Source organism: Sorex fumeus, unplaced genomic scaffold (assembly GCF_029834395.1).
Source record: "Sorex fumeus unplaced genomic scaffold, SorFum_2.1 ptg000063l, whole genome shotgun sequence".
NCBI lineage: Eukaryota > Metazoa > Chordata > Mammalia > Eulipotyphla > Soricidae > Sorex > Sorex fumeus.
This window is the reverse complement of record NW_026606120.1, coordinates 69,877,009-69,900,112: the sequence shown is the minus strand read 5'-3', so window position 1 is coordinate 69,900,112 and position 23,104 is coordinate 69,877,009. Positions and strand designations below refer to the sequence as shown.

Genomic DNA, 23,104 nt, shown 5'->3' with positions numbered 1-23,104 from the left:
TGCACTCAGGAATTGCTCCTGGTGGTGCTCAGGGGACCATGTGGGATGCTGGGAATCGAACCTGTGTTGGCCATGTTGGCTGCGTGCAAGGCAAACGCCCTACCCGCTGTGCTATCGCTCCAGCCCCTGGAGTTCACATTCTTACAGGAAGATTGATTACAGGTCAAAATAACTCCAAAATGCAATGACACGTGTGTGTGTGTGTGTGTGTGTGTGTGTGTGTGTGTGTGTGTGTGATGCACCACCCTGAGATCACACACTTGAGCCCTTGTTAAACCACCTGGCCAACCTGGAAAAGCAAAGCCTCCAGAGTGAGGGGGGGCAGCCTGGCGTGTCCCAAGTGACATAAGGCCACAGGGGTTTTGGCAAATGGCGGGAGGGTGTCCCTGGCATGTCAGCTCACAGGCAGAAGAGGCACAGGCGGGGGAGGGGGTGGGGAGGAATAAGGGTGGGCGCTTCTGGGCTTTCCAGCAGGTCCAGGGGCCAGGCTTCCGTTGTGGAAAGAGACAGAGATGGTTTGTACTGAGTGGAAGGACAGAGGGAAGGGGGAGTCACCTCCAGCCCAGACCCCTTCTCTCCCCTAGACTCTTTCCCCCAGGACTCCCCCTCTGTCCCCTAGGGCCCCTTCCTCTCACTGCCCCCCACAACGCCTCTTAGGACCCCTTTTCCAGAGGCCTCCCAAACTCCCAACCTGGACCATTCCTCCTCCCCACCCCAGTCCCACTTCCCCTACCTAGGCCCCCTCCTGCCCTTTTCCGAGGCCACCTCCACCTACCCGGTCCCCGCCCCGCCCGTGACGTCACGACCCGGTTCCAGGGGCTACCCTCGGGCGGGACAGCGGGGCTGAGAAAGGTGACGTCGGAGGAGGCAGCTGGCCAGCCCCGCGCGCCGCGGGCGCCGGTTGCTAAGGACGCCGCGGTGGCCGCTGGCAGGCGCGCGTGGCGAGGAGGAGGGGGTCCTGGGGTGAGAGATTGCAGGGTGCGGCGCCGGCCTAGTGACGTGTCAGGGCCTGGGGAGCAAGGCCACGATCACAGTCCGCGGCACCATGAAGTCTCTGAAGAAGGAGTCGCGCCTCAGGATCCCCACGTCTAGCAAATTGCCTGAGCTCTTAGAAAATGCTAAAGGTTTGGCGTTGGCAGCGGCGCCGGGTGCCAGCCAGGGGCTGGGCTGTGGGTTGGAAGCCGCGCCCCAAGGTGTGGGGTGGGGGGGGGGTGGGAGACGCCAGGATGGAGGTGAAGCCGGTGGAGTATGGGATAAGGAAAAAGGCACCCTTGCAGGCCATGAAAGCCCCCGCGCCAGGCACGCCACAGAGCACGGAGTCTGGTGGGGGGTATTGACGCGGGACCCTCGGGAGAGGCACAGGACACCCAGACCTTGAATACGAGGACCTTCGAAGTGGGGGGTCTGCCCAAGCCCCTCCCTCTCGGGAATCATGCGTGGGGGGAATGACATTGAGTGGAAACTTGGGGGATGTGCCCAGTAACTTGGGTTGGTGAGGGTCCGGCACAGGGAAGAGAGCGAGGAGAGAGCAGTGAGCTGAGTGGGTCAGACTTCTGTGGGTTCTTTGCTGGGATCCTAAGAGCCCTGGAAAATGTGCAAGAAGAAAGGTCCAGCTCAGCTATTTCTGCTTCTGCTGCCCCTTCCCACCTGTTCCATCCTGCCTGGCGCTCCTGTCCAGAAGGTCAGCCAAGCAAGGCGACCTGCACACAGCAGACCAGGCTGAGTCCCCTCCCCTCTGGCTACAGGGGTGGAGTGCTCCTTTCTTAGTTTCCACTTATGGCAGCCACTCTGGGAGGGCAGCTGAGGGTTCAGCACTAACTGGACAGTCCTCAAGAAACCCATATTAGGGGGCTGGAGTAATAGCACAGCGAGTAGGGCATTTGCCTTGCATGTGGTCCACCCAGGTTCAATTCCCAGCATCCATATGGTCCCCCTAGCACTGCCAGGAGTAATTCCTGAATGCAGACCCAGGAGTAACCCCTGAGCAGCACTGGGTGTGACCCAAAAAGCAAAAAAAAAAAAACCCATATTAGGAATCTCGAGAGAGAGTACTGTGACTAGGAATTTACACACGTGGACCCAGGTTCTATCCCCGGCACCCCATATGGTCCTCCAACACCAGCAGGAGTGATCCCTGCAGGAGTAAACGCTGAGCTCCATGGATGTGGGGAGGAGGGAGAGGATGCGGGGGAGAGAAAGAGAGAGGGAGGAGGGAGGGAGAGACAGAGACAGACAGAAAGGAGAGAGAGAGAGAGAGAGGAGAGAGGAGAGAGAGGAGAGAGGAGAGAGATGACACCTAAATTCTGGGTGGAGAGATGGTGTAGGTTCAGGTGGTTGACCCATTTCCATCCCCTGCAGGGAATATGGTCCCCCCAGCACTGCCCAGGAGTGATCCCTGAATTCAGAGCCCCGGCGTAAGCCCTGGGCACCACTCAGGGAGGCCCCAGTCCTGGGTGGCAGAAGAAAGAGAGACTAGCCAGTATAGCCATCCTCTTTCCAGAGGGCTGCAGAGGACGCTCCAGCTTCTGCCTCCTGCTGCTTTCTAGAGATCTTATCAGACTCAAACTTTCTGCTGTCAACAAATCAAGGAAAGATTTTCCACTGCATACTTAGGTTGAATAAGGGGAAATTTTGTTTGTTAAGTAGCTCTTGAATTAAGAACATGAATCAAGGTGAGAGGGGAAAACTCCCTCCCCCCAAAGTGCTCAGCATGCAAGATGCCTTCCCCAGCCCCCAATATCCGTGGGGAAGTCTCTGACTTTCCCCCCCCTCCCTCCAAATAATGCAGCAAACCAACAAAATGCAGTCTTTTTTTGGGTTGGTTTTTGGGTCACGCTGCATGGTGCTCAGGGCTTACTCCTGGCAGGCTGGGGGTGGGGGCAGGTGGGGGGAAAGAGGGGGACACCATCTGGGTTGCTGGGAAACCTGGGTAGGCAATGTGCTAAGCAAACACCCTACCTGGACTATCGCTCTGGCCCCACAAATGCAGTCTTCTATCTTGTGTTGCGTTTCTCCAAGGTCTCTGCATTATAAACAACAAAGAGAAGAAAAGGAAAGAAAAGAGGCCTAAATATTGTGACTGTAAATCTGGTTAGGAACCTGAACCCTGAACAGGCAGCTTTCTCCCTTTTCCTGTTGCTAAGAAACCAGGAAGCCAGGAAGCGGCTTAACAGAAACCCCTCCCCCAGCTATGAAGACTCTGCCCTGCTAGCTATAGCCCTACCCGGTTCCCCTAGGACCACCCTGGGGTCAGAATTCCCCCAAGGCTTAAATCAACATGTAAAGTGGCATTTAAGTCAGAGGAAAACCCAGTCCAGGCTTCTCCCCTCCCGCCTTCGTCCTCCATCCCCTGGCTCCAGGGAGGAGAGCCGGTCAGCTGTGGGATGAACACGACCCCCTCTGCGCATGGGTTTCCACACCCTGCAACAAGGAAGAGGGGGGCTTCTACATGCTCAGTCGTGAGCCATGACTCCATCATACGGAATCCTTGCTGCAGTGACCCCGGCTTCACCTGCCCCAGGATGTCCTTCCTGGTCTCCCCAACTGCTCCAGCCAGCCTGGCTCTCCCACAGGCACTGAATCCCAGGGAGGTGCTTTCATCTCCTGCTGCCTGCTGCCTCCGGGGGGATGAACTGCCTCTGCCCCACTTGACAAAGCCCTGGATCCTGCCCCCAATTGTCCCTCACCCCTCGACACCCACCTCATGTCCTGTTCACCTCCCTACGCTCAATGCTCACGCACACCCGTTCAGCCCTGCCTCCACCTTTGCTCCAGGAACCCCTCTATGCTGCCTATGAGGCTTGCAGAGTATTTATTTAGAACCCTGCATTGTCTGACAGTTCGCCCTCCATCCCTCCTCTGCCATGTAAGCAAATCTGTTGCCTGTGCCACCGTTCTAGGCCCTTAAATTGGGAGGGTGGGGATTAGTGTCTGCAGCTTCCTTAGGGAAAGGAGCCTGATCTGTACCCTTTATTTAGTTAGTTTGGGGGCCACATCCGATCATGCTCAGGGCTTATTCCTGACTCTGTCCTTAGGAATCACTCCTGGTGGTACTTGGGGGACCATATGGGATGCTGGGGGTCTAACCCGGGTTGGCAGCATGCAAGGTAAGCACCTTACCCACTGTATATCTCTCCAGTTCCGAACTGTACCTTTTATCCTTCGTCTCTGGTTTATAGCACATAGAAAATGCTTGGTCTGTTTTCTCTGGAGTTTCAACTGTGCAGAGGGGCTTGGGGGCCGGAGTGATAGTCCAGCAGTACAGCACTTATCTTGCACCTGGCCGACCTGAGTCCAATCCCCAGCACCTCATCTGGTCCCACAAGCACCGTCAGGGATGATTCCTGAGCACAGAGCCAGGAGTAATCCCTGAGCATCATCAGGTGTGACCCTCACCCCAATGAAAAGGAACCAGCAGAGAGACATGACTCACTAGTAGTCTTCCTGCCTTGCACTTATGAGGCCCCACCCACCCCCTTGCTTTGACCCCTGGCACCACACACACACAATGTACAGTTGGGGACCAAGGAGGTGACTGAGTGGTAGAGCACATACTCAGTGTGTGTGAGCCTGAGTTTGATCCCAGGCGCTGTGTGGCCCTAGCATCACTGAGTGTGACCCTAGTGGCTCCTGAGCATCAAACCATCACTAGGTTGAGCAGTGCTGGGTGCAGTCCCCACCAGAAAGAAAATGTAGGCCAGAGTAATTGTATACTATAATAGGCACTTGCCTTATACGCAGTCGACCCTGGTTCAATCCCTAGCACCCTACATGGTCCTCTGAGTTCACCAGGATTATCCAGCACAGAGCCAGGAGGAAGCCCTGAGCACTGCTGGGTTTGCCCCAGACAAAACAAAATGTAAACTCAGAGAAAGTTCAGTACAGAGTTCCACTGTTTCAGAGCCCTGGGGCCATGCTGAAGGATTATCCGTTAACTGTACCCTCGCCAGGAAAAAAGCCGACATGGGGAGGTGTTTACGCCCTGGGAAATGTAGAACCAGCCAAAATGATGGACAGAGGAAGTGAATGGCTTGGAAAATAGAAATAATACCAAAATATTTATAAAAGCTGACCTTCAACTGGGACTGATTCTCTCTTGGGCTGCCACCAACTTTGGTGCCAGTAAAAGGGAAAATAGTAGAAATGCAAATCTAGGGCTGCTGGGGCCGGAGCCATAGTCCAGTGGGTAGGGCGTTTGCCTTGCATGTGGCTGACCAGGGTTCAATCTCTGGCTTCCTCTAAGGTCCCTCGAGTACTGCCAAGAGTAACTCCGGAGTGCAGAGCCAGGAGTAACCCCAGAGCACTGTGGGTGTGACCCAAATAGTAAAAAAAAAAAACCCAGCCAAAAATACAAAAATAAATAAATGTAAACCCAACCTAGAGCTGCTGATCATGGCATGGCAGTAGCTGGGACCCATCCGGCGGGGACTCGGGTCTGTATGTGTATGTGTGTACCCCATGTGTGTTCACAGAATCTGGTGCCTTAATTAACATACTCTTGAATTTCTGTTCACCACTTGGCCAAGAGGTTCAATCTTGTTATGTTTAGAATGACAATGACCCTGGTGTGGATTTTCTTGCCACCGGCTCTGTGAGCATTCCCTGGAAAATGGTTTGATTTGGGTCATCAAAACAGGGGCCGGTGCTGTTTCAGTGATGCTGCCTGATCAAAACGAGGGCCATGGGAAACAGAGGACATGGGGTTCAGTTTCCACCTCACGGGCAGGCAGGGTGGATGTGACCTCTGGGACTCACCCTCCTGCTGCCTGCCTTCTACAGTGGGGTTGGCACCCCTAGTCAGAAACAGCTTCTGCACACCCCACTCTTTTGCAAGGTCCTATGAGCCCCTGACGTCAGCTGCTTGGTCACTGATAGTCGCTCCCTGCCCCATCCTGTCCCCATCTGTGCAGCTCTGGTCCTTTCCTTGCGATGCCTCTGCTCAGCGTATGAAACCCAGGACCTTCCCAAGTCACACTATCCTCCTCGCCACCTTACTGCTGTCTGGCTCCTTCAAAACACCTGCTTTGGGCTGCTCAGTGGAGCAGAGCACATGGTTTACCTGGTACCCGAAGCTGCTAGGAGTACCCCCAGAGCATAGAGGCAGGAGAATCCCCTAAGCATTTGACAGTTACAGCCCCAACCACCCCAACCCCCCATTAAAAACAAAACCATATGTGCTTTGCTTATTTGAAACCTATGCTATTTTGTTTCGGGACGAACCTTCTCGCCTTTCTCCAGGCATCTTCATGTTCTGCCCCTAGGAGTGCCCGTTCCCCTGTCCACTTTCACTTCACCTTCAGCTCTCACTTTAAACCAATACTTTGGAAGCCCTCCCTGTCCCCTCACATACTGCCCTGGTAGCTTTCATAGAAACCCTTGTCCTCTCTGACACTATCTGCTCCCCCCCACCTCCTCAAAGTCAACATACCAGGAGATGCTAAAGGGTTACTCTTGACTCTTGGTGTTGCTTCTGGCGGTGCTTGGGGGACAGTGCAGTGCCAGGGATTGAACTCAGGCCTCCTGCATGCAAAGCGTGCCCTCAGGCCAGAGCGGTAGTACAGTGGGTAGGACATTTGCCTTGTACACACCTGACCCTGGTTTGGTCTCTAATATCACATATGATCCCCTAAGTACCACCAGGAGTGATCCCTGAGCACAGAGCCCAGAGCCCAGGGCACCACCAGGTATGGCCCCCAAACAAAATGAAAAGAAAAAAGGCAAATAAGCAAAGCACATGCTCTGCCTATTGGGCTGTTTTCCCAACTTTTTTTTTTTTGCTTTTTGCGTCACACCCCAGCAATGCACAGGAGTTACTCCTGGTTCTGCACTCAGGAATTACTCCTGGCGGTGCTCGGGAGACCATATGGGATGCTAGGAATCAAACCCAGGTTGGTTGCGTGCAAGGCAAACGCCCTACCCACTGTGCTATTGCTCCAGTCCCTCCCCAACCCTGTTTGAGAGTCTTTTTTTTTTTTACTTTTTGGGTTATACCTGGAAACGCTCAAGGGTTACACCTGGTTCTGCTCTCTGGAATTACTCCTGGTGGAGCTTCGAGGACTGTATGGGGTGCCAGGGATCAAACCCAGGCTGGCCATGTCCAAGGCAAACTGTACTATTGCTCTGGCCCCTGTCGGAGTCTTGTCTCTCCTGGTTACTGCTTATATCCCCAAGGCCTGGCACCAGGCTAGGCACAAAGATGTTTTAACAGTTTTTATTTTTTTGTTTTGGAGCCACACCCAGCAGTGCTCACGGACTGCATATGGTATTGGTGATCAAACTAGGGTCAGCTGTGGGCCAGGCAAGCACTTTACCTGCTGTACTTCCTCTCTGGCCTCTTAAACAGTACCTTTTTTTCCTCCCCTAAAACAGTAGTAGTGAAATAAATGGTTGTCACAGTATCTGCATTTTAACCAGAGTTTTTTAGAGGAAATGGGACCCAGAGCCACTCGGGGCAACATGTAGGCCGGTTGTGTGACTGGACAATTCAATGGTCAGGCCCCGTGGTGCTGGGGCCCTCCAGATCACACCTAGTGATGCTTAGGGATCTTCAGGGCTATACCCAGTGGGACTTGGGGGGCCATTCAAGGCATGCCTCTGGTCCTTTGGGCGATCTCTCTGGTCCTTAATCACCCTAAGACACTGGGGCTGGAGAATGGGTTCCATGGGCTGGGTGTATGCTTTTCATGCTGGAGGCCCGCGTTCTATCCTTTGTACCACCTGGTCCCCCGAGCACCACCAGGAGCAACGTTGGAGCACAGAGCTGGTAGTAGCCCCTGAGCACCACCAGATGTAGCCTAAACAACCTCCTCACACTCCCTGACAAACAAACCTGATGCCTTAATCCAGAATGGATCAGTGCCAGCCACTGAGACTGAGATGGTTCTAGTGACCGAACTCACTGTGCCTCAGAATCACATAAAGATCAAAATCCAGCCCTGGACCCTGACCCCACGTGGAGCCAGAAGCCTTAGCTTGTAAAACTTCCCTGAAGACTGACTGGTGCTGAAGAGATAGTACAGCAGGGAGTGGGAGCTCGCCTTAAATGAAGCTGACTGCTGACTCAGGGTCAATCCCCATCATCCCATATGGTCCCCAGAACACCATGAGCAGTGATTCCTGCATACAGAGTCAGGAGTAATCCCATAATCCCTCAGAATTTCCAGTGTGGCCTAAACACTGCCCCCACAAACACACACACAAGAAACTCCCTTGAAGAGTTGAGGTTTTAATGAGGGAAGGGGCACTGGTGACTCTTGGTCAACCAGGAGGTGGTTTGATGTAAGGACCAGAGAAGTGGTACTCCTCAGATCTTGTGATTCAGAGATACTCAGACAACCCCAGAAGGGCTAGGGGACCCCTAGGGCCACACCCCGAGATGCTTAAGGGACCAGGTAGTGCATCCCATATGGTCCTCTGAGTACCACCAGGAGTAATTCTTGAGTGCAGAGCCAAGAGTAACCCCTGAGCATCTCAGTGTGTGACCCAAAAAGCAAAACAGAGAGAGAGAGAGAGAGAGAGAGAGAGAGAGAGAGAGAGAGACTAAGTGATGTACTCAGGGTTGTTTGATTTCTAGGGGCAGCGGAGTGATAGTACAGCAGGCAGGGCATTTGTCTTGCATGCAGCCGACCCAGGTTCAATTCCCAGCATCCCAGATGGTCCCCCAAGTACCGCCAGGAGTAATTCTTGAGTGCAGAGCCAGGCGTAAGCTCTGAGCATTGCCAGGTATGACCCAAAATTTTTTTTAAAACAAGGGTTATCTGACTTCTAAGTAGTCACTGGAATGATGCGTCTGATCTCAGTGGTGGCTGTAGACACTTTGGTCACTGAGGTGGGCCAGGAGCGGGGAAGGGGACTTTCCAGGGAGAATGTGTGTCATCTACTGCTCGCCCAGCTCTGCGGCTCCCCACTGAGTGATTCTCTGCTGCTTTTCAGATAAGAAACGGGCAAAGGTACCCGAACAGCCCACGCCGCCCATCCAGGAAGAACCTGAGCCTGTCAGCAACATCCTCCAGGGAGATGACATTCTTGCCTTAGCCATCAAGAAGGAAGACTTGAAGAAGGTAAGGAGGCCACAGGCAGAAAGACCCTCCCATGTGAGGCTGAGAGCTTCAGCCACGTCCGCCCCCAACCCCCCCTCCGCCACCTCCCTACTTGGAGGGAGGATCTGGGCCCGTGGAAAAATCCACTGCACACAAATTCCTTTCACTTCTGCCTCCCCAGGACCTCGCTGGGCTTATTGTGTACTCCTTAGCCGTGTCTAGAACCACAGGGAAATGAGATGAGTGGTTTTGTTCCCACAAAGGCAGTACCCTGTGTCCGCCTTTCACAGAAGGGGCATGAATTTGAGAAGTCCAGTTATAGAAAGGGTAGTGGCTGCTCGGCTCTGACCCCTCACTTTGTGGAAACGGAGGCCAAATGAACTGACCAGGGCACCTGAGATGTTGTTTTTTTTTTCCTCCAGAACCAAATCTTTGTGCCTTCTGTCCCACCCGCATTTTCCTGATAGCATATGGACAGAGCGAGAGAAACAGATTTGTCAGCCTTCAGGAATTCCACCCAGAATGAGGATGGAGGAACCGGGTGGTGTTTTTCCCTCCTGATCTCTTGTGGAATTCTCCTCTGCTTCTTTTTTAGCAACACGTTCCTCGACTTAAGGAACAAGAAGGAAAAGCCGTCATCACCCAGCATCTTCTCATCCGGAAGCACAGGCCCAGGGATGTCAGGAGGGAGGTCTGTCACTTGGTAGCACACCCGGCCACGCCTGACGCAGCTGCCAAGCTTCTCGACTACTCTGGTATGGCCAGCCTCAGCCCTGGCCGGGTGGGTCTCTGAACTCCAGGGTCAGCCGAGAAACATAGCCAGCCTACACCTGGCCGTCCGTCAGCCGCATCTGGTATCCCCGTTTTCTCCAGGTCCTGCCAACAGCTTCCAAGGCAGTGAGCAAATCCTGCCCCACCACATCTTGGGGTGTCTCTCGGACTTCAAAAGAATTGCACTTGCTCGAGGGAATACTCAGGTTTGTTGGTACAGAGCTGTGGGGGTGAAAGGGGAGCTGGCTGGAGTCATTTATGCCTCTCCAGGCAGGACACGGGGAGTGGAGGGGCACCAGAGACAATACTGGCTCTGGGCCCTGGATTCTTTTTTTTTTTCAATTTTTTATTTTTAACGAATCACCATTAGGTACAGTTACAGACTTACAAATGTTCGTGCTTACATTTCAGTCATACAATGATCGAGTACCCATCCCTCCACCACCAGTACCCGTTCTCCACCACCAATGTTCCCAGTATCCCTTCCATCTCCCCCCATCCCTCCTCCCTCCCCCGCTCCGTCTCTCTGGCAGGAGCATTCCCTTCTACTCTCTCTCTCCTTTAGGGTGTTGTGGCCTGCAATGCAAGTATTGAATGGCCATCATGTTCGGTCTATAATCTACTATTGGCATGAAACTCCCAACCCGAGTGTGGGCCCTGGATTCTTGGCAGAAATCTCCCCTCCCCACCCCCTGAGAAAAAGAAAAAAGAAAGAAAAATAGTGAGGGAAGCTTAAGCAAACTTCAGTTGAAGTCAGAAAGATACACTAAGGACTTGGGGGTGCCTGGCGGAGTTTAGAGGTGAGAGTGTGTCTGGATCTGATGACACTGACCTCCCACAGACATCAGGGCTCACCCTTCTTCCTCTTCCCTACTGTTGCTCTGTGCACAGTTCCCATTCCCTGGGTTCCTGGCGGCATCCAGAGAACAGGGATGCTCATGCGGCCGAAGAGGTCACAGACTCCTCCCAACAGCCCGCGCCTCCTCGCCCTCAGTTCTCCAGGTTCCAGGTTCCATAAAGGACTCCGAGGGGCAGGGGCTGCGTGGAGGTGGCTCAGCCACCCTGCCGGCCGAGGTGTCCTTTGGCATCAGCTGTGAATAGCGTGGATGCGCTGATTGCCTTGCATCTTCCAGCTGCCGTCCCACTCCAGGGAGAGGGGCCGACAGCGCCCTGCCAGTCACCCTTTCCCCCCATGGTTTCTGCTCCTTTGTTGTCCTGGGTGGTCGCCACTCAGCCCCGCTCTCCACACACTGCTCCCTGCAGCTGGCAGAGCTCATCCACATCCCGCCCTGCGAGTTGAACCTCTCGTCCACTAAAGACGAGCTGAAGGACAGGTCCCCCAAAGAAGAAAAGGCGCACCTGCCTCTGCAACACAACTTTCTGAAAAACTGGCAGCGCAACCTCGCCCTGCGGAAGAAGCAGCAGGAGGCGCTCAGCGGTGAGCAGAGGGCCCCGGGGCTCCCTCCCGCTTGACCACAGGGGCTGCAAGATTCACGGGGGTCTCTCCCCTTCCCACACCCCTCCAGAGCTGGGGTCCGGGTGGGCCCTCCTTGCTGTAGCTTCCTTCCAAATGCTGCTGACTCTGAGGTCCTCTGGGAGCCAGAATTAGCCCAGCGAGTGAGGCTGGCAGGGTGAGGGGCTGGGTCCCTTCGGGACCTGATTTGGCGGAGGGCGGCTCTCTAGAGCGTCTGAAGAAGCCGGTCGGTGAGCTGCTGATGCACAGCGGGGAGACCTACAGACGGATCCAGGAGGAGCGGGAGCTCCTTGACCGAGCGCTGCCCACTGAGCATGACGGGAAGGTAAGGCCTGGGAGGAGGGTCTGTCTGCAGGCTCACAGGCTGTCTCAGGTTGCTCTGTTGTGAACCCAGAACATCTTCATTTGATCGCCAGAACCACACACAAAAAAGGGGGGCAGGAGAGATAGTACAGTGGGTCCACTTGCCTAGCATGAGGCTGACCTGGGTAGTATCCGTCTAGCACCACATATCGTCCCCTGAGTCCTGCCAGGAGTGAATCCTGGGCTCTGCTGGGGTGTTCCCCCTCAGAGAGAGAGACAGAGAGAGATAGAGAGACAGACACAGAGAGACAGAGAGACAGAGAAAGAGACAGAGACAGAGATAGAGACAGAGAGGTCTTTGCATTGCCTAGTGTTGCTGGGGTTTCTAAGCATCTATTAAGTTGTATTAGTGAATGGTGGGAGGGATGGCGCCCCCTGTGGTGATCACAGGTAGTTCACATAAAAGACAGATCACAGGAACCTAAACATCCTAAATGCCGCACCTCTGACTCTGGCCTGAGCAATAGGACAGCGGGGAAGGTGTTTGCCTTGCATGTGACCACCTGGGTTTGATCCCCAAAACCTCAAGCCCACCAGGAATAGACCCTGAGTGTGGAGCCAGGAGTAAGCTCTGAGCACAGCTAGGTGCGGCCCCAAAACGAAAGCTGCAGGTCCATCTTTCAGAGGGGCCAGGCCACCGTGCTGGGCTCTTTTTTTCCTTTTCTTTCTGGGTCACACCCTGCGATACTCAGGGGTTACTCCTGGATCTGCACTCAGGAATTACTCCTGGTGGGGCTCAGGGGACCATATGGGATGCCAGGGATTGAACCCAGGTTGACCAGATGCAAGGCAAATGCCCTACTCGCCATGCTATCATTCTGGTCCCACATGCTGGGCTCTGGCCCATTATACCATACCAACTGGGGCCGCCTGTCAGGGGCAGGAAAGGCTGCCATGGGACCTCCCTCATTTTTATTTTTTCATTTATTTTTGGTTTGGGAGCCACACACAGTAGTGCTCAAGGGTTACTGCTAACTCTGCACTCAGAAATCACTCCTAAAGAACTCAAGGGACCATATGGGATGCCAGGGATCAGATCCAGTCAGCCGTGTGCCAGGCAAGAGCCCTGCCCGCTGGCCTATTGCCTGACCCCAACAGGCAAGTGGTGTTCTTAGGGAGACAGGACCCCCCACACCTCCAAGTGGGGTGCCTGTGTCTCTGTCTGTCGCCTGCCCAGTGCCCCACCAGCATCTCCCCAAGTCATCTGCCTGGTCTGATTTGTCTGCACTTCCTCTCTAGGTCACCCAGGAGTCCAGAGGGTTCTGGAGTCGACTGGAAAATCTGGGCGATGAAGTCACAGGTCTGGTAATGACCAAGACCAAGACTCAGCGAGGGCTGCTGGAGCCCATCACCCATGTCCGAAAGCCCCACTCTATCCAGGTAGAGACAGGTGAGTAGTGGGGACATGGCCCTGCCTCTCCAGGGGGATGGAGGCAGGGCGGGAGCAGGGTGGGACCTGGCTGAGAGGCCTCGCTGTCTGCTGGCCTCCCCGAGTGCTGAGTTGGTTGGGCCACCAGGATGGGGCAAGTGTGGTCCAGGAAGAGCTGTGGGTAATGGCCACATGCTGGCGTTCAGAGTTTAGCCTAAAATATATATATATATATATATATATATATATATATATATATATATATGTTTCTGTGTGCCTGAGAGAGAGTGCAGGAGGCAGGGCTTTTACCTTGCATGCAGCTGACCTGGATTCAATCCCTGATACCCCATACGGTACCCCAAGACCCACCAGGAGTGATCTCTGAGCACTGCTGTGTGACCCAAAAACCAAAAAGAAGAAGAAAAAATATTTCTGAGTTTTCCCTTGATCACACATGGAAATGATACTGTTGGCTTACTGGGCTGAACTATATCACTACTGTGAGTTCTGCATGTTTCTCTTTGCCTACTTTCTGACTATGGCTTTGAGGAAAACATAATTCCATCAACCTCCTGTGTTTGTGGTACACCTGCTCTCTCTCTTTTCTGGGGCAATGGGGATGGAACCAGGGTTGGCTGCATGCAAGGCAAGCACCTTAACCCTTGTACTATCTCTTCTGCCTCACAGCTGCTCTTGTTTTTTTGTTTGTTTGTTTGTTTGTTTGTTTTGGGGTTATATCCAACAATGCATAGGGGTTAGTCCTGGCTTTGCATTCAGGAATTACTCCTGGTGGTGTTCGGGGGACCATATGGGATGCTGGGAATAGAACCTGGGTCTGCCGTGTGAAAGGCAAATGCCCTACTCGCTGTACTATCCCTCCAGCCCTGTTCTTTCTTTCTTTCTTTCTTTCTTTCTTTCTTTCTTTCTTTCTTTCTTTCGTTCTCTTTTCCTTTTTGGGCCACAACTGGCTGTACTCAGAGCTTACTCCTGGCTTTGTACTCTGGAAATTCATTTCTCCGTGGGGCCCCTGAGATGCAGTAGGTTTGGATGGAAGGACAGAAGACCTCGTTCTTTAGCTTTCCAGAACTGGTGCTGGGCAGAGGCTCTCTGAGCCCCGGAGAGGGGTTGGGGCAGGAGGCGCCATGACAGCTGGCATCGGATCCCGTTCCAGGATTGTTGGGCCAGCAGGAAGCGTGGTACCGCTACACATGGGACCGGAGCCTGTTTCTCATCTACCGGCGCAAGGAACTGCAGAGCATCATGGAGGAGCTGGACTTCAGCCAACAGGTTGGCCAGGTCTCAGTGGCCCCAGTCCACCGCCCCATAGGCGAGCCGTCTTCAGCGAGCGAGTCGTTCCTTTCTCGGTCTTTCTGAGGATATTGAAGGCCTGGAGGTGGTGGGGAAAGGCCGCCCTCTCTCAACGGTCACGGTGGAAAACTACTCGGTGGTTGAAGAGAGCAAGAGAAGCACCTCTGAAGCCACGACGCTCCTGTGAGTCAGGCCTGGGCCCTCGGGAGGGGGGCTGGCAAGTGGCCTTCCTCTGGCACCCGCCAGAATTCAAGGGCACCCTCACCCTGAAGTCGGGGTGCCACCGTGCAGGCCTCTCCCTGGCGGCCGCCACCCTCTCCTCGAGCCCATTCTGGCACCTGTGCCAGCTTTTGTCTTGCCATCTGCTCCCCTCCCGGTAACCACTTCCTAACGGAGATTTCCTAGACATCCTCTGCTGGTAAGCGGGTCTCCTCCCGATTCGCCCGCTCTGCCCTCTGGGAGGAATCTCTGTGTGTCTAAGATCCCGCCCGCTGTGAGAGCACACAGGATGGTCCAGAATCCGAGGGAGTGGGGGCCAGAAAGGGGGGGGTGGTAATTCAGTGGAGGGCAGGGCCAGGCCCCCCGTTAGACACACTAGGCTGTCCTGGGGTCTGCCGCCACAAAGGGAAGCCACTGGCTCTTCCTGCAGAGACTTACTAGCTAACGACGTCGACTGCGATGTGGAATCCATGCCTATTCTGGGCCCTTCTCTGCTCTTCTGCGGGAAGCCTGCTTGCTGGATCCGAGAGAACAGCTCCGAGGAGAAGGTAATGCCACCTTCCCGCCCTGCACCCTGTTGGTCTAAGGGCCTGTGTGTCTGCGTCTCCTCGTCTCCTCCAGGGCTCTTGTCCACTCCTGAGCTCTGCCTGAGAACAAGAAGGGCAGCGCTCACCTGAGTCATAACCAAGCCACAGGTGAAAAGATATCACCAGCCACCCGCTCCCTCCCTAGTCCCCCAGCATGTCAATAAGCCGGCCTTCTCACACAGGTGTGGCTTGAAGAGGCTCAAAACAAGCCTTCAGGGGCTGGAGCGATAGCACAGCGGGTAGGGCATTTGCCTTGCACAGGGCCGACTCAGGTTTGATTCCCAGCATCCCATATGGTCCCCGAGCACCACCAGGAGTAATTACTGAGTGCAGAGCCAAGAGTAACTACTGTGCATCACCACCAAGCCTTCAGATGCCAAAGAGCAGGAGTGTTCCTTAGCTATAAAATCTGACCTGTCTCTGCCTCTAACTGGTGATGGTCACCCTAGAATCAGTCTTAGCAGGGGTGGTCCTGTCCTGTCTGAGAGCTCTCGCAGGGCCTGGGGCAGAGGCTTGACTCAGGCCACCCGTTCTCCAGGTGCAGGTTGGAATTGAGGTCCGGTTGACCTTTGAAACGATAGAAGGACAGAAAACATCTTCGGAATTGACCGTGGTCAACAATGGCACAGTGGTCATTTGGTACAACTGGCAGCGGCGGTCCCAGCTGGATGCTTTCCGAGACATGAAGAGAAACCGGGTGCAACAGTTTTATTTTGACAACCGGGAAGGTACACCACCGGGAAGGCACCGGCTCTGTCACAGCCCTTCATCCCTGCCTTATCCCTGGCCCCTGCTTCTCTGACGTGTGTCTGTCCATGTCTGGAGGCAAGGGGTGGGGGGTTGGCAGGGGAGCGGGGTAACTCCTGAGATCAAGGAGGTGAGCTTCAGGGAGCAGAAGCCGTCTCGGGGTTCAGCTGCTCGTATGCCTCTACTAGGGTGCCCAGCTTTCCCATTTGTCTGGGACTATCGCAGTTTTAGCTCTCAGAGTCTGAGAGGCCAGGGAACCCCAGTCCCAGAAAACCTGAACACATGGTTATCCTTCCTGGGGCTCAGTTAATGCTGTATATGTGGGCTTGGGGCTCAATTAAGTGTGTACACGTAGGCTCAGGGTTCAGTTAACTGCACACATGGGCTTGGGGCTCAGTTAAGTGTGTTCATGCAGACCAGGCCTCAGCTGGCTCCTGCCAGTTGAAACCTCTTGTCTCTGGCCTCTCAGGTGTGATTCTGCCCGAAGAAACGAAAACTTTTACCTTCTTCTTCAAGTCTTCGGATGCTGGGATCTTCAGGGAGTGTTGGGAATTCGCGACACACCCCGTCCTTTTAGGAGGTGCGCTTCTGCTGGTCAATCTCCATGCCATCTCCCTGACCCAAGACCTCTTTCGGGAAGGCAGGATATCACTACAGGTAAGGCACCGAGGGGATGGCTCAGTGGCTGGCCTGGAGAGACTGCCCAGGCCCACATCTCTGCCTGCAGGTTCACGGACAGACAGAATCTCCTGCCTGCCCTCTGCTCAGCTGGGCTCTGTGGTGTCTAAGATGGGTGGGTGGGCAAGGCAGGGAGGGGCATCTTTGGGCCTGCTGATGCCAGGCCCCAGCCAGGTTGGAAAGAGGATCCTGGGTCTCCATGTCTGGGACTGTGTGTGTGTGTGTATATGTGTGTGTGTGTGTGTGTGTGTGTGTGTGTGTGTGTGTGTGCAGCTGAGTTAATTCATGGGGCCAACAGCTTGGAGGGCATGTGACAGGGACTGGAAGCTGTAGCCACCCACCCTCCAAATGTGTTTCGTGGAGGGGTCGCCTCTGCCGTGCATTGTGGGATGCTGTGGCAAGCTGAACTTTCACCCACCCTTTTGGCCTCTGAGCACGTGCCAGTCACGGCATGTTCCCCACTTGCAGGGGGAGGGAAGACAGTTTGGGCAAATGTCCCATCTGCTCTACCCACTGCCCATGGGACTGGCCTCTGTGTGAGCTGTGGCCCCGGCTGTGGGTGTAGGACAGTCAAACAGTGGCAGGTGCAAGTCCTCTGGGAAAACGCCAGGCTCCCCTCCAGCTGCCCCTGGGCTCAAGTGCCTGGACAGCCACGTGCCCCTCTCCCGCGCCCAGAAAAAGCTGGCCACACAAGAGGCCAACACCGTGGTGGAGAGTGTGATGCAGGAGCTGCTGCAGGGCATCCTGACCCCAGAGCGCCCGAGCTCGCCCGTGGACAGCTACCTCACCGAGGAGGAAGTGTTCCGGTACAAGAACCCCCAGGTACAGGCCCACCCTGCCGGCCCCACGGGGATGGGCCAGCACACCCTCACCTGTCCCCTCCCATGTCCCTGTGTGGGGAGTCCCGCCCTGCTCACAGTGACCCTGGTTGATGGCTCTTCTCAGAGCCGCCCGTTCTCCTGAAGAGATGGAGGCACACTGAGGGGCTTGGGTTCATTTCAGTTTGGGGCCCAGACCTGGCAGTGCTTAGGGCTTACTCCTGACTCCATGCTCAGGGATCGCTCCCGGTGAGGGCTAGGGGGTTCCAGGCAAGTGCCCTACCCACTGTACTATCTCTCTGGCCTCAAGGCGCCGAGAGGTTCAGCCCTTGGCCACAGTTTCCCCTGCCCAGGAGGAGACGCCAGGTGAGATCGGAACCTCACACAGGGAGGTGTCCGCCTGCTCAGAAGCCCAGTCTGGCCCGGAAAACCCAAGGCACAGAACACTTGAAGCTGGAGAGTCTGAGGGAGGAGGGGGCTGCTGGCTCTCTGGCCCTCCCCTGCCAGCGCTCCCTGGGAAGCCCCGTGGGAAGCCTCGGTACTGGCGCCCCTCATGCGTCGTTCCCGGTTGCTCCCCGGTGGCTGCAGCTGTGTTACCAGTACCAGGTGGTCCAGAGCCTGCAGGAGCTGTGGTGCCGATATGCGCCAGTGATGGCCAAGTCCAAGGAGCTCTCCCAGAACCTGGAGCCGACGTTGCCATTGAAATGTACCCCCTCGGCACACCATGGGCGCAGGCAGGAGCCCAATGTCCTCAAGGTCGTCGATGCTTCCTTTGGGCCCATCAAGTCGAAAGCGTCAACCAGGAAGTCGCCGTGGAAGAAGATCATGGAGGGGGTGCTGGAGGAGGAGGACCTCCAACTCCAGAGCATGCGCAGGGGCTCCCTGCCCGAGTGGAACCTCTCCTTGAAGGACTTCAGAGAGGTCCTGCCCCGCCCCTCTGGGTGGCTGGAGAACAGCCGGGGTGGGGATGATGCCAGCCCTCTGTGGGAGGGTCCCAAGGGACACATCCCTGGAGGAAGCACTGGTGGGGGAGGGGAGGGCACCTCAGCCAGATTCAGCATGCACCTCAGGTCAGTGTCATGACGTCTTGCCCTCCAGGCTACCTGTCTCCACCTTGCCAAGCACTCCCCCTCCCCCCCACACACACCCGGGGACATGGGGCCCCTTAGTGTCCCAGGCAGAGCTGATGCCGTGGTGTGTATGGCCCTGGCAGATTATGATGGCCCTCCCTGAGGAGCACCAGAGAGAAGACGCCCTCATCGGGCTCAACAAGATGACGTCTGAGCTATGTAAGGGCCCAAAACAGCTGCAGTCTGACTTCCGGCATCAAATGGGGTAGGTACCACCCGCCCAGCACCTCCCCTGTCTCTGCCTCCCCCAGCTCGGCTTGCCGCTGTTCCGCCTGGGCCCTCCTCCCCCTCACCCCCCACCCACGCTGCTTTCTGCTGGGTCGTCACAGTCCAGTAAGCCCAGCTACTCCCTGAGTGGGGCATGAGCGCTGGAGAGGGGGGGTGTGGCCTGGCCATGGAATCTTCCACCACTCACTCCTCAGCCACGCGCCTGGGGACACTTAACAAATCCCTCCTTCCTGTGAGGTCTCATCCCTGCTCCTTCAGGTGGGGCCGGCCCCCAAGCCCAGCACTGATGTTAGGTGGGAGGTGAGACGGGGTCTCCAGGTCCCCTGAGCCCAGCTGCCGCCCAAGCACTCCCCACTGAGTATTCTCTGGGGTGCCAGTGAGGATGTCCCATAGCCCTGGGTCACAGCAGCTCCGCACCCTGTGAAAGACCCACAGCTCGGAACGGTAGAGGGCAAACAAGGAACTGGGATGGAGGAATGTTCCCTGTGTATGGAGGAACCGTGTCCCTGTGTGTGGGAGGGAACCATGTCCCCGTGTGTGGAAGGGAACTGTGTCCCCGTGTATGGGGGAAGCATGTTCCTGTGTGTGGGAGGGAACCATGTCCCCCATGTGTGGGGGAAGCGTGTCCCATGTGTGGGAAGGAACCGTGTCCCGTGTGTGGAGGAACCGTGTTCTGTATGTGGAAGAAACGTGTCCCATGTGTGGGCGGGAACCATGTTCCCCATGTGCGGGTGGGAACCGTGTCCCCGTGTGTGGAGGAAACATGTCCCCCGTATGAGTCTTGCCTCCTAGCTTGTATCTGTGGCGGGACCTGATTGACAGCCTAGTGAGCCACGCCCTGTGGCTGAGGTCCCTGCTGGGCCTCCCAGAGAAGGAAACCATCTACTTGGACGTGCCAGAGGAGCATGGCCAGGTCCTTCGCAGCCACGCCACTATGTCTGTCTTAGGTTGGTACCACGGGGCAGGTCCCTGCAAACCTTTTATCTGCTGCCGGGATGTGAGGCCCTGGCCCTGGCCATAGCTCGGTGCCCTTGTATCAGAGGTGCCTGGCCGAGCAAGCGCCCCACATGGAGAGGGAGAGCTGGAACCAGAGCCTAGCCCACCCCCCCCACAGTCCCGCACAGGGCTCTGTGTCCAGGGTGGCACGCCCTGGGCGGCCCTGGGTGCCATGCCAGCCCTGACTCTAGCCCTTGCTGTCTGTAAGGCTCCCTGGGGCTTCTGTTCCTCCCACGCCCCAAGGTTGCCTCTGGTTTTAGAAGGGAAAGTCTCTTCTGGGAGAGCCATGAAGGAGGACCGGAAAGGAACCGCGCAGGAGAGGAAGCAACTGGGCACCCGAGAGAGAGAGGATAAGAAGGGGACCAAGTCACCTGCAAAAGACACACGCCAGGACCTGGTGTGGAAGCGCTCCCGAAGAAGGGCTCGGAGCTGGGTTGGGGCTGGGGCGGGGCCTTAGACCCCCCCCCACCACTGGGGAGTGGGGAGCAGCTGATGCTGCATATGTCTCTTTCCCCTGCCCCCCAACCCCACCACCCACAGCAAGACCGGTTCAACAGCAAGAAGCACAAAGCCAAGGATGACAAGAAACCCCTAAAATCTGTCAGTCGGGACAGGGTCTACCAGGCACACTACAGCACTGGCCCTTCACAGGAGCCCACTGACCCCCTGGTGATGGAGAAGTACACGCACAGACTGTACACTGAGGTGTGTGTGTGTGTGGGGGGGGGGTGTTCAGTGTCCATGCCACGCCTCACCCTTTCCTACTCCTGCATTCCACATTCTGTGAGCTCCAGCCCCCCAGGGTGTGAGGGAAGCAGAGGCGTGAGTGGGGCACCTGGGTGGGCATCCTGACTCCCACCTAGTTTTGAGGGGAGGAGATCATGGAGAAGAGGGAGGTGGGTGGGCTGGCAGGGGCAGAGCATCAGGAAGGCCACAGTGAGCTGGAGCGATAGTGTAGCAGGCTGGGCATTTGCCTTGCACATAGTCAACCCAGGTTCAATCTTCAGCATCCTGTATGGTCCCCTGAGCCCAGAGAAGTGATTCCTGGGATCACACCCACCAGGAGTGATTTCTGAATGCAGAGCTAGGAGTAACCTCTGAGTACTGCTGGGTGTGACCCGGAAAGAAAAAAAGGCCATAGAGAGGGCCAGGCAGACAGCACAGAGGGCTGAGCATTTGCTCTGTGGGTGAGAGTCCTGGTTTCAGTCCCTGGTTCCAAACAGACCTTGAACATCAGTCCTGGTGATATTTCAGTACATGTTCTAGAATCTTGGGAAGCAAAATCAGTCTCGGGGGACCTGGGCCCAGTCACCCCTAGAGCCCATCTAGATTCTCCTGCTACATCTGTCCGAGGCCACTGCACCAGTGACTTGCAAAAACCAAAGTTGGACAGAGCCTCCTGCAGCTCTGTCGTCCCCTCCCCGGCGCTGTGCTCTCGGTGGTACTCAGCCACCTCCGTGTGTCGCTGCGGTCTGGCTGCAGAGCAAACCTGGGGTTGCTCCTCTGGGTATTCCAGGTCTACGGGCTGCTGGAAGACCTGCTCACTGACCTCATGGCCATGGCCGATGAGCTCGGCCCCATCACGAATGTGGAGGAGACCTTGCGACTTTGCACTTGATCCCAGTGTCTGGGCCACCTCCTGGGAAATAGAACAGAGCACCAATAAAGAGCCTTTACATTGCAACCTCCTAATTCTCACTGGGTCTTGACTGTTGCATTTTTATTTTGGAGGGAATGTTCTGGCCATACCTAGAGGTATTCAGGGCTTATTCCTAGCTTTGTGCTTGAGGACTGGCTCCTGTTGGTGTTCCCAGGAACCTTATGGGGTACCAGGGATCACTAACCTGAGTCAGCCTTGTGGAATGCACGGTCCGACTGCCGCATCTCTTTATTTAAAACAATTTAATTAGGAGCCAGAGCCATAGTACAGCAGCTAGGGCATTTGCTTTGCATGCAATCAACTGGGATTTAATTTCCTACATCCGATATGGTCCCCTGAACACCACCAGGAGTGACCCCAAAGCATTGCCGGGTGTGACCCAAAACCGAAGTACATGTTTTAAATTAAAGAACTGTGTAGACCAAACATGAATTGCCACTCAATGCCTCTTTTGCAGACCACAACACCCAAAAGGAGAGAGAGAACAAAAGGGTATGCCCTGCCACAGAGGCAGGGTGGGATGGGGGAGATGGGAGGTGGGAGGGATACTGGGACCCGTGGTGGTGGAAAATGGGCACTGGTGGAGGGATGGGTACTTGATCATTGTATAACTGAAACCCAAGCACAAAAATTTGTAAGTCTACAACTGTACCTCATGGTGTTTCACTAATAAAAATTTAAAAGTAAAGTAAAGGCCCTCCCAATTGATCATCGATTTGCTCGAGCGGGCCCAGTAACGTCTCCATTGGAGACTTCGTTGTTACTGTGTCTGGCATATCGAATACTCTCAGTAGCTTGCCGGGATCTCCGAGAGGGGCGGAGGAATTGAACTCGGGTCGGCCATGTTGGCTGCGTGCAAGGCAAACGCCCTACCCGCTGTGCTATCGCTCCTTAAATTAAAATAAAAAATAAATTAAAGAACTGTGATCTATATGTTTTTAACAGTTGGATTTTAGATATATAATGTTCTTTCACCAATCCTACCATCAGTGTCAACTTCCCACTGCCAGTCTCCCCAAACTTTCTAGATTCCCTCTCCCCCCCCAAGTCTGCCACGTTGACAGGCACATTTTATTTTATTTTGCTTTTTTTTGGGGGGGTCACACCTGGAATTGGTCAAGGACCAATCCTGGTGATGCTCGGGACCCATATGGGTTGTTCTGGGGATATAAACCGGGTGGCCGTGTGCAAGGCAAACACCCAGCCTGCTGTACTATCACTTCAGCCACTGACAGGCACATTTTAAAGTTTAGTGGTTGTATACCCAAACCTCAACAACACTGAAAACACAAGAGCCAAACGACAGTAGGCGGTCATACACCTCAAATGATGTTGGTTAATGGCCAGGCCCATCCTGTTCCCTGGCTCTGGAGGGACGAGTCTCTGGAGCTGTCCCTTTCTCTGTCCCTGGAGTCATCCAGCAGAAGGGAGAGGGTGGCAAGCCTGGGAGGTGGGGTGTGGGATGGCGAGAAGAGCAAGTCAGCTCCAGCAGCAGAGATGAAGCTGGATGTGCCGGGACCCACAGCACCCCTCGCTCATGCTTTCTGGGCCATGCCCGCTGAGTCATCACCAGGTATGAGCAAGTGTGAGGCTAAGAGAACTCAGTGCCAAGTACCCCACGACCGCTCCCCCTACTTCAGCTGGGTCCAAGGATGCCGTTCAACTGTGCAGAGAGCAAACTCCACAGTGACCACACCTTTATTTATTTATTTATTTAT

General features: G+C 55.3%; 2 protein-coding genes across 2 annotated transcripts in view; one reads left to right on the top strand and one right to left on the bottom strand.

Moving 5' to 3' along the window:
* LRRC59 (leucine rich repeat containing 59) overlaps positions 1–23,104 on the bottom strand; it is a 216,452-nt gene that overhangs the window by 111,584 nt on the left and 81,764 nt on the right. The window lies entirely within an intron of this gene.
* Positions 1,046–21,364, top strand: MYCBPAP (MYCBP associated protein). Its single transcript, XM_056126542.1, has 19 exons — positions 1,046–1,193; positions 8,932–9,059; positions 9,634–9,793; positions 9,912–10,015; positions 11,073–11,247; positions 11,493–11,608; positions 12,886–13,036; positions 14,187–14,302; positions 14,391–14,506; positions 14,973–15,090; positions 15,668–15,857; positions 16,346–16,533; positions 17,230–17,376; positions 17,961–18,293; positions 18,586–18,707; positions 19,523–19,677; positions 19,987–20,123; positions 20,267–20,431; positions 21,243–21,364. The coding sequence occupies exons 1-19, from the start codon at positions 1,046–1,048 to the stop codon at positions 21,342–21,344; spliced, it is 2,871 nt and encodes a 956-aa protein (XP_055982517.1). The 3' UTR covers positions 21,345–21,364.

Coding starts and splice junctions, on each gene's coding strand:
- MYCBPAP (XM_056126542.1), top strand. CDS start 1,046: ATGAAGTCTCTGAAGAAGGAGTCGCGCCTCAGGATCCCCACGTCTAGC. Junction 9,794..9,911: donor CAAGCTTCTCGACTACTCTG/GTATGGCCAGCC, acceptor CGTTTTCTCCAG/GTCCTGCCAACAGCTTCCAA. Junction 20,124..20,266: donor AAGACACACGCCAGGACCTG/GTGTGGAAGCGC, acceptor CACCACCCACAG/CAAGACCGGTTCAACAGCAA.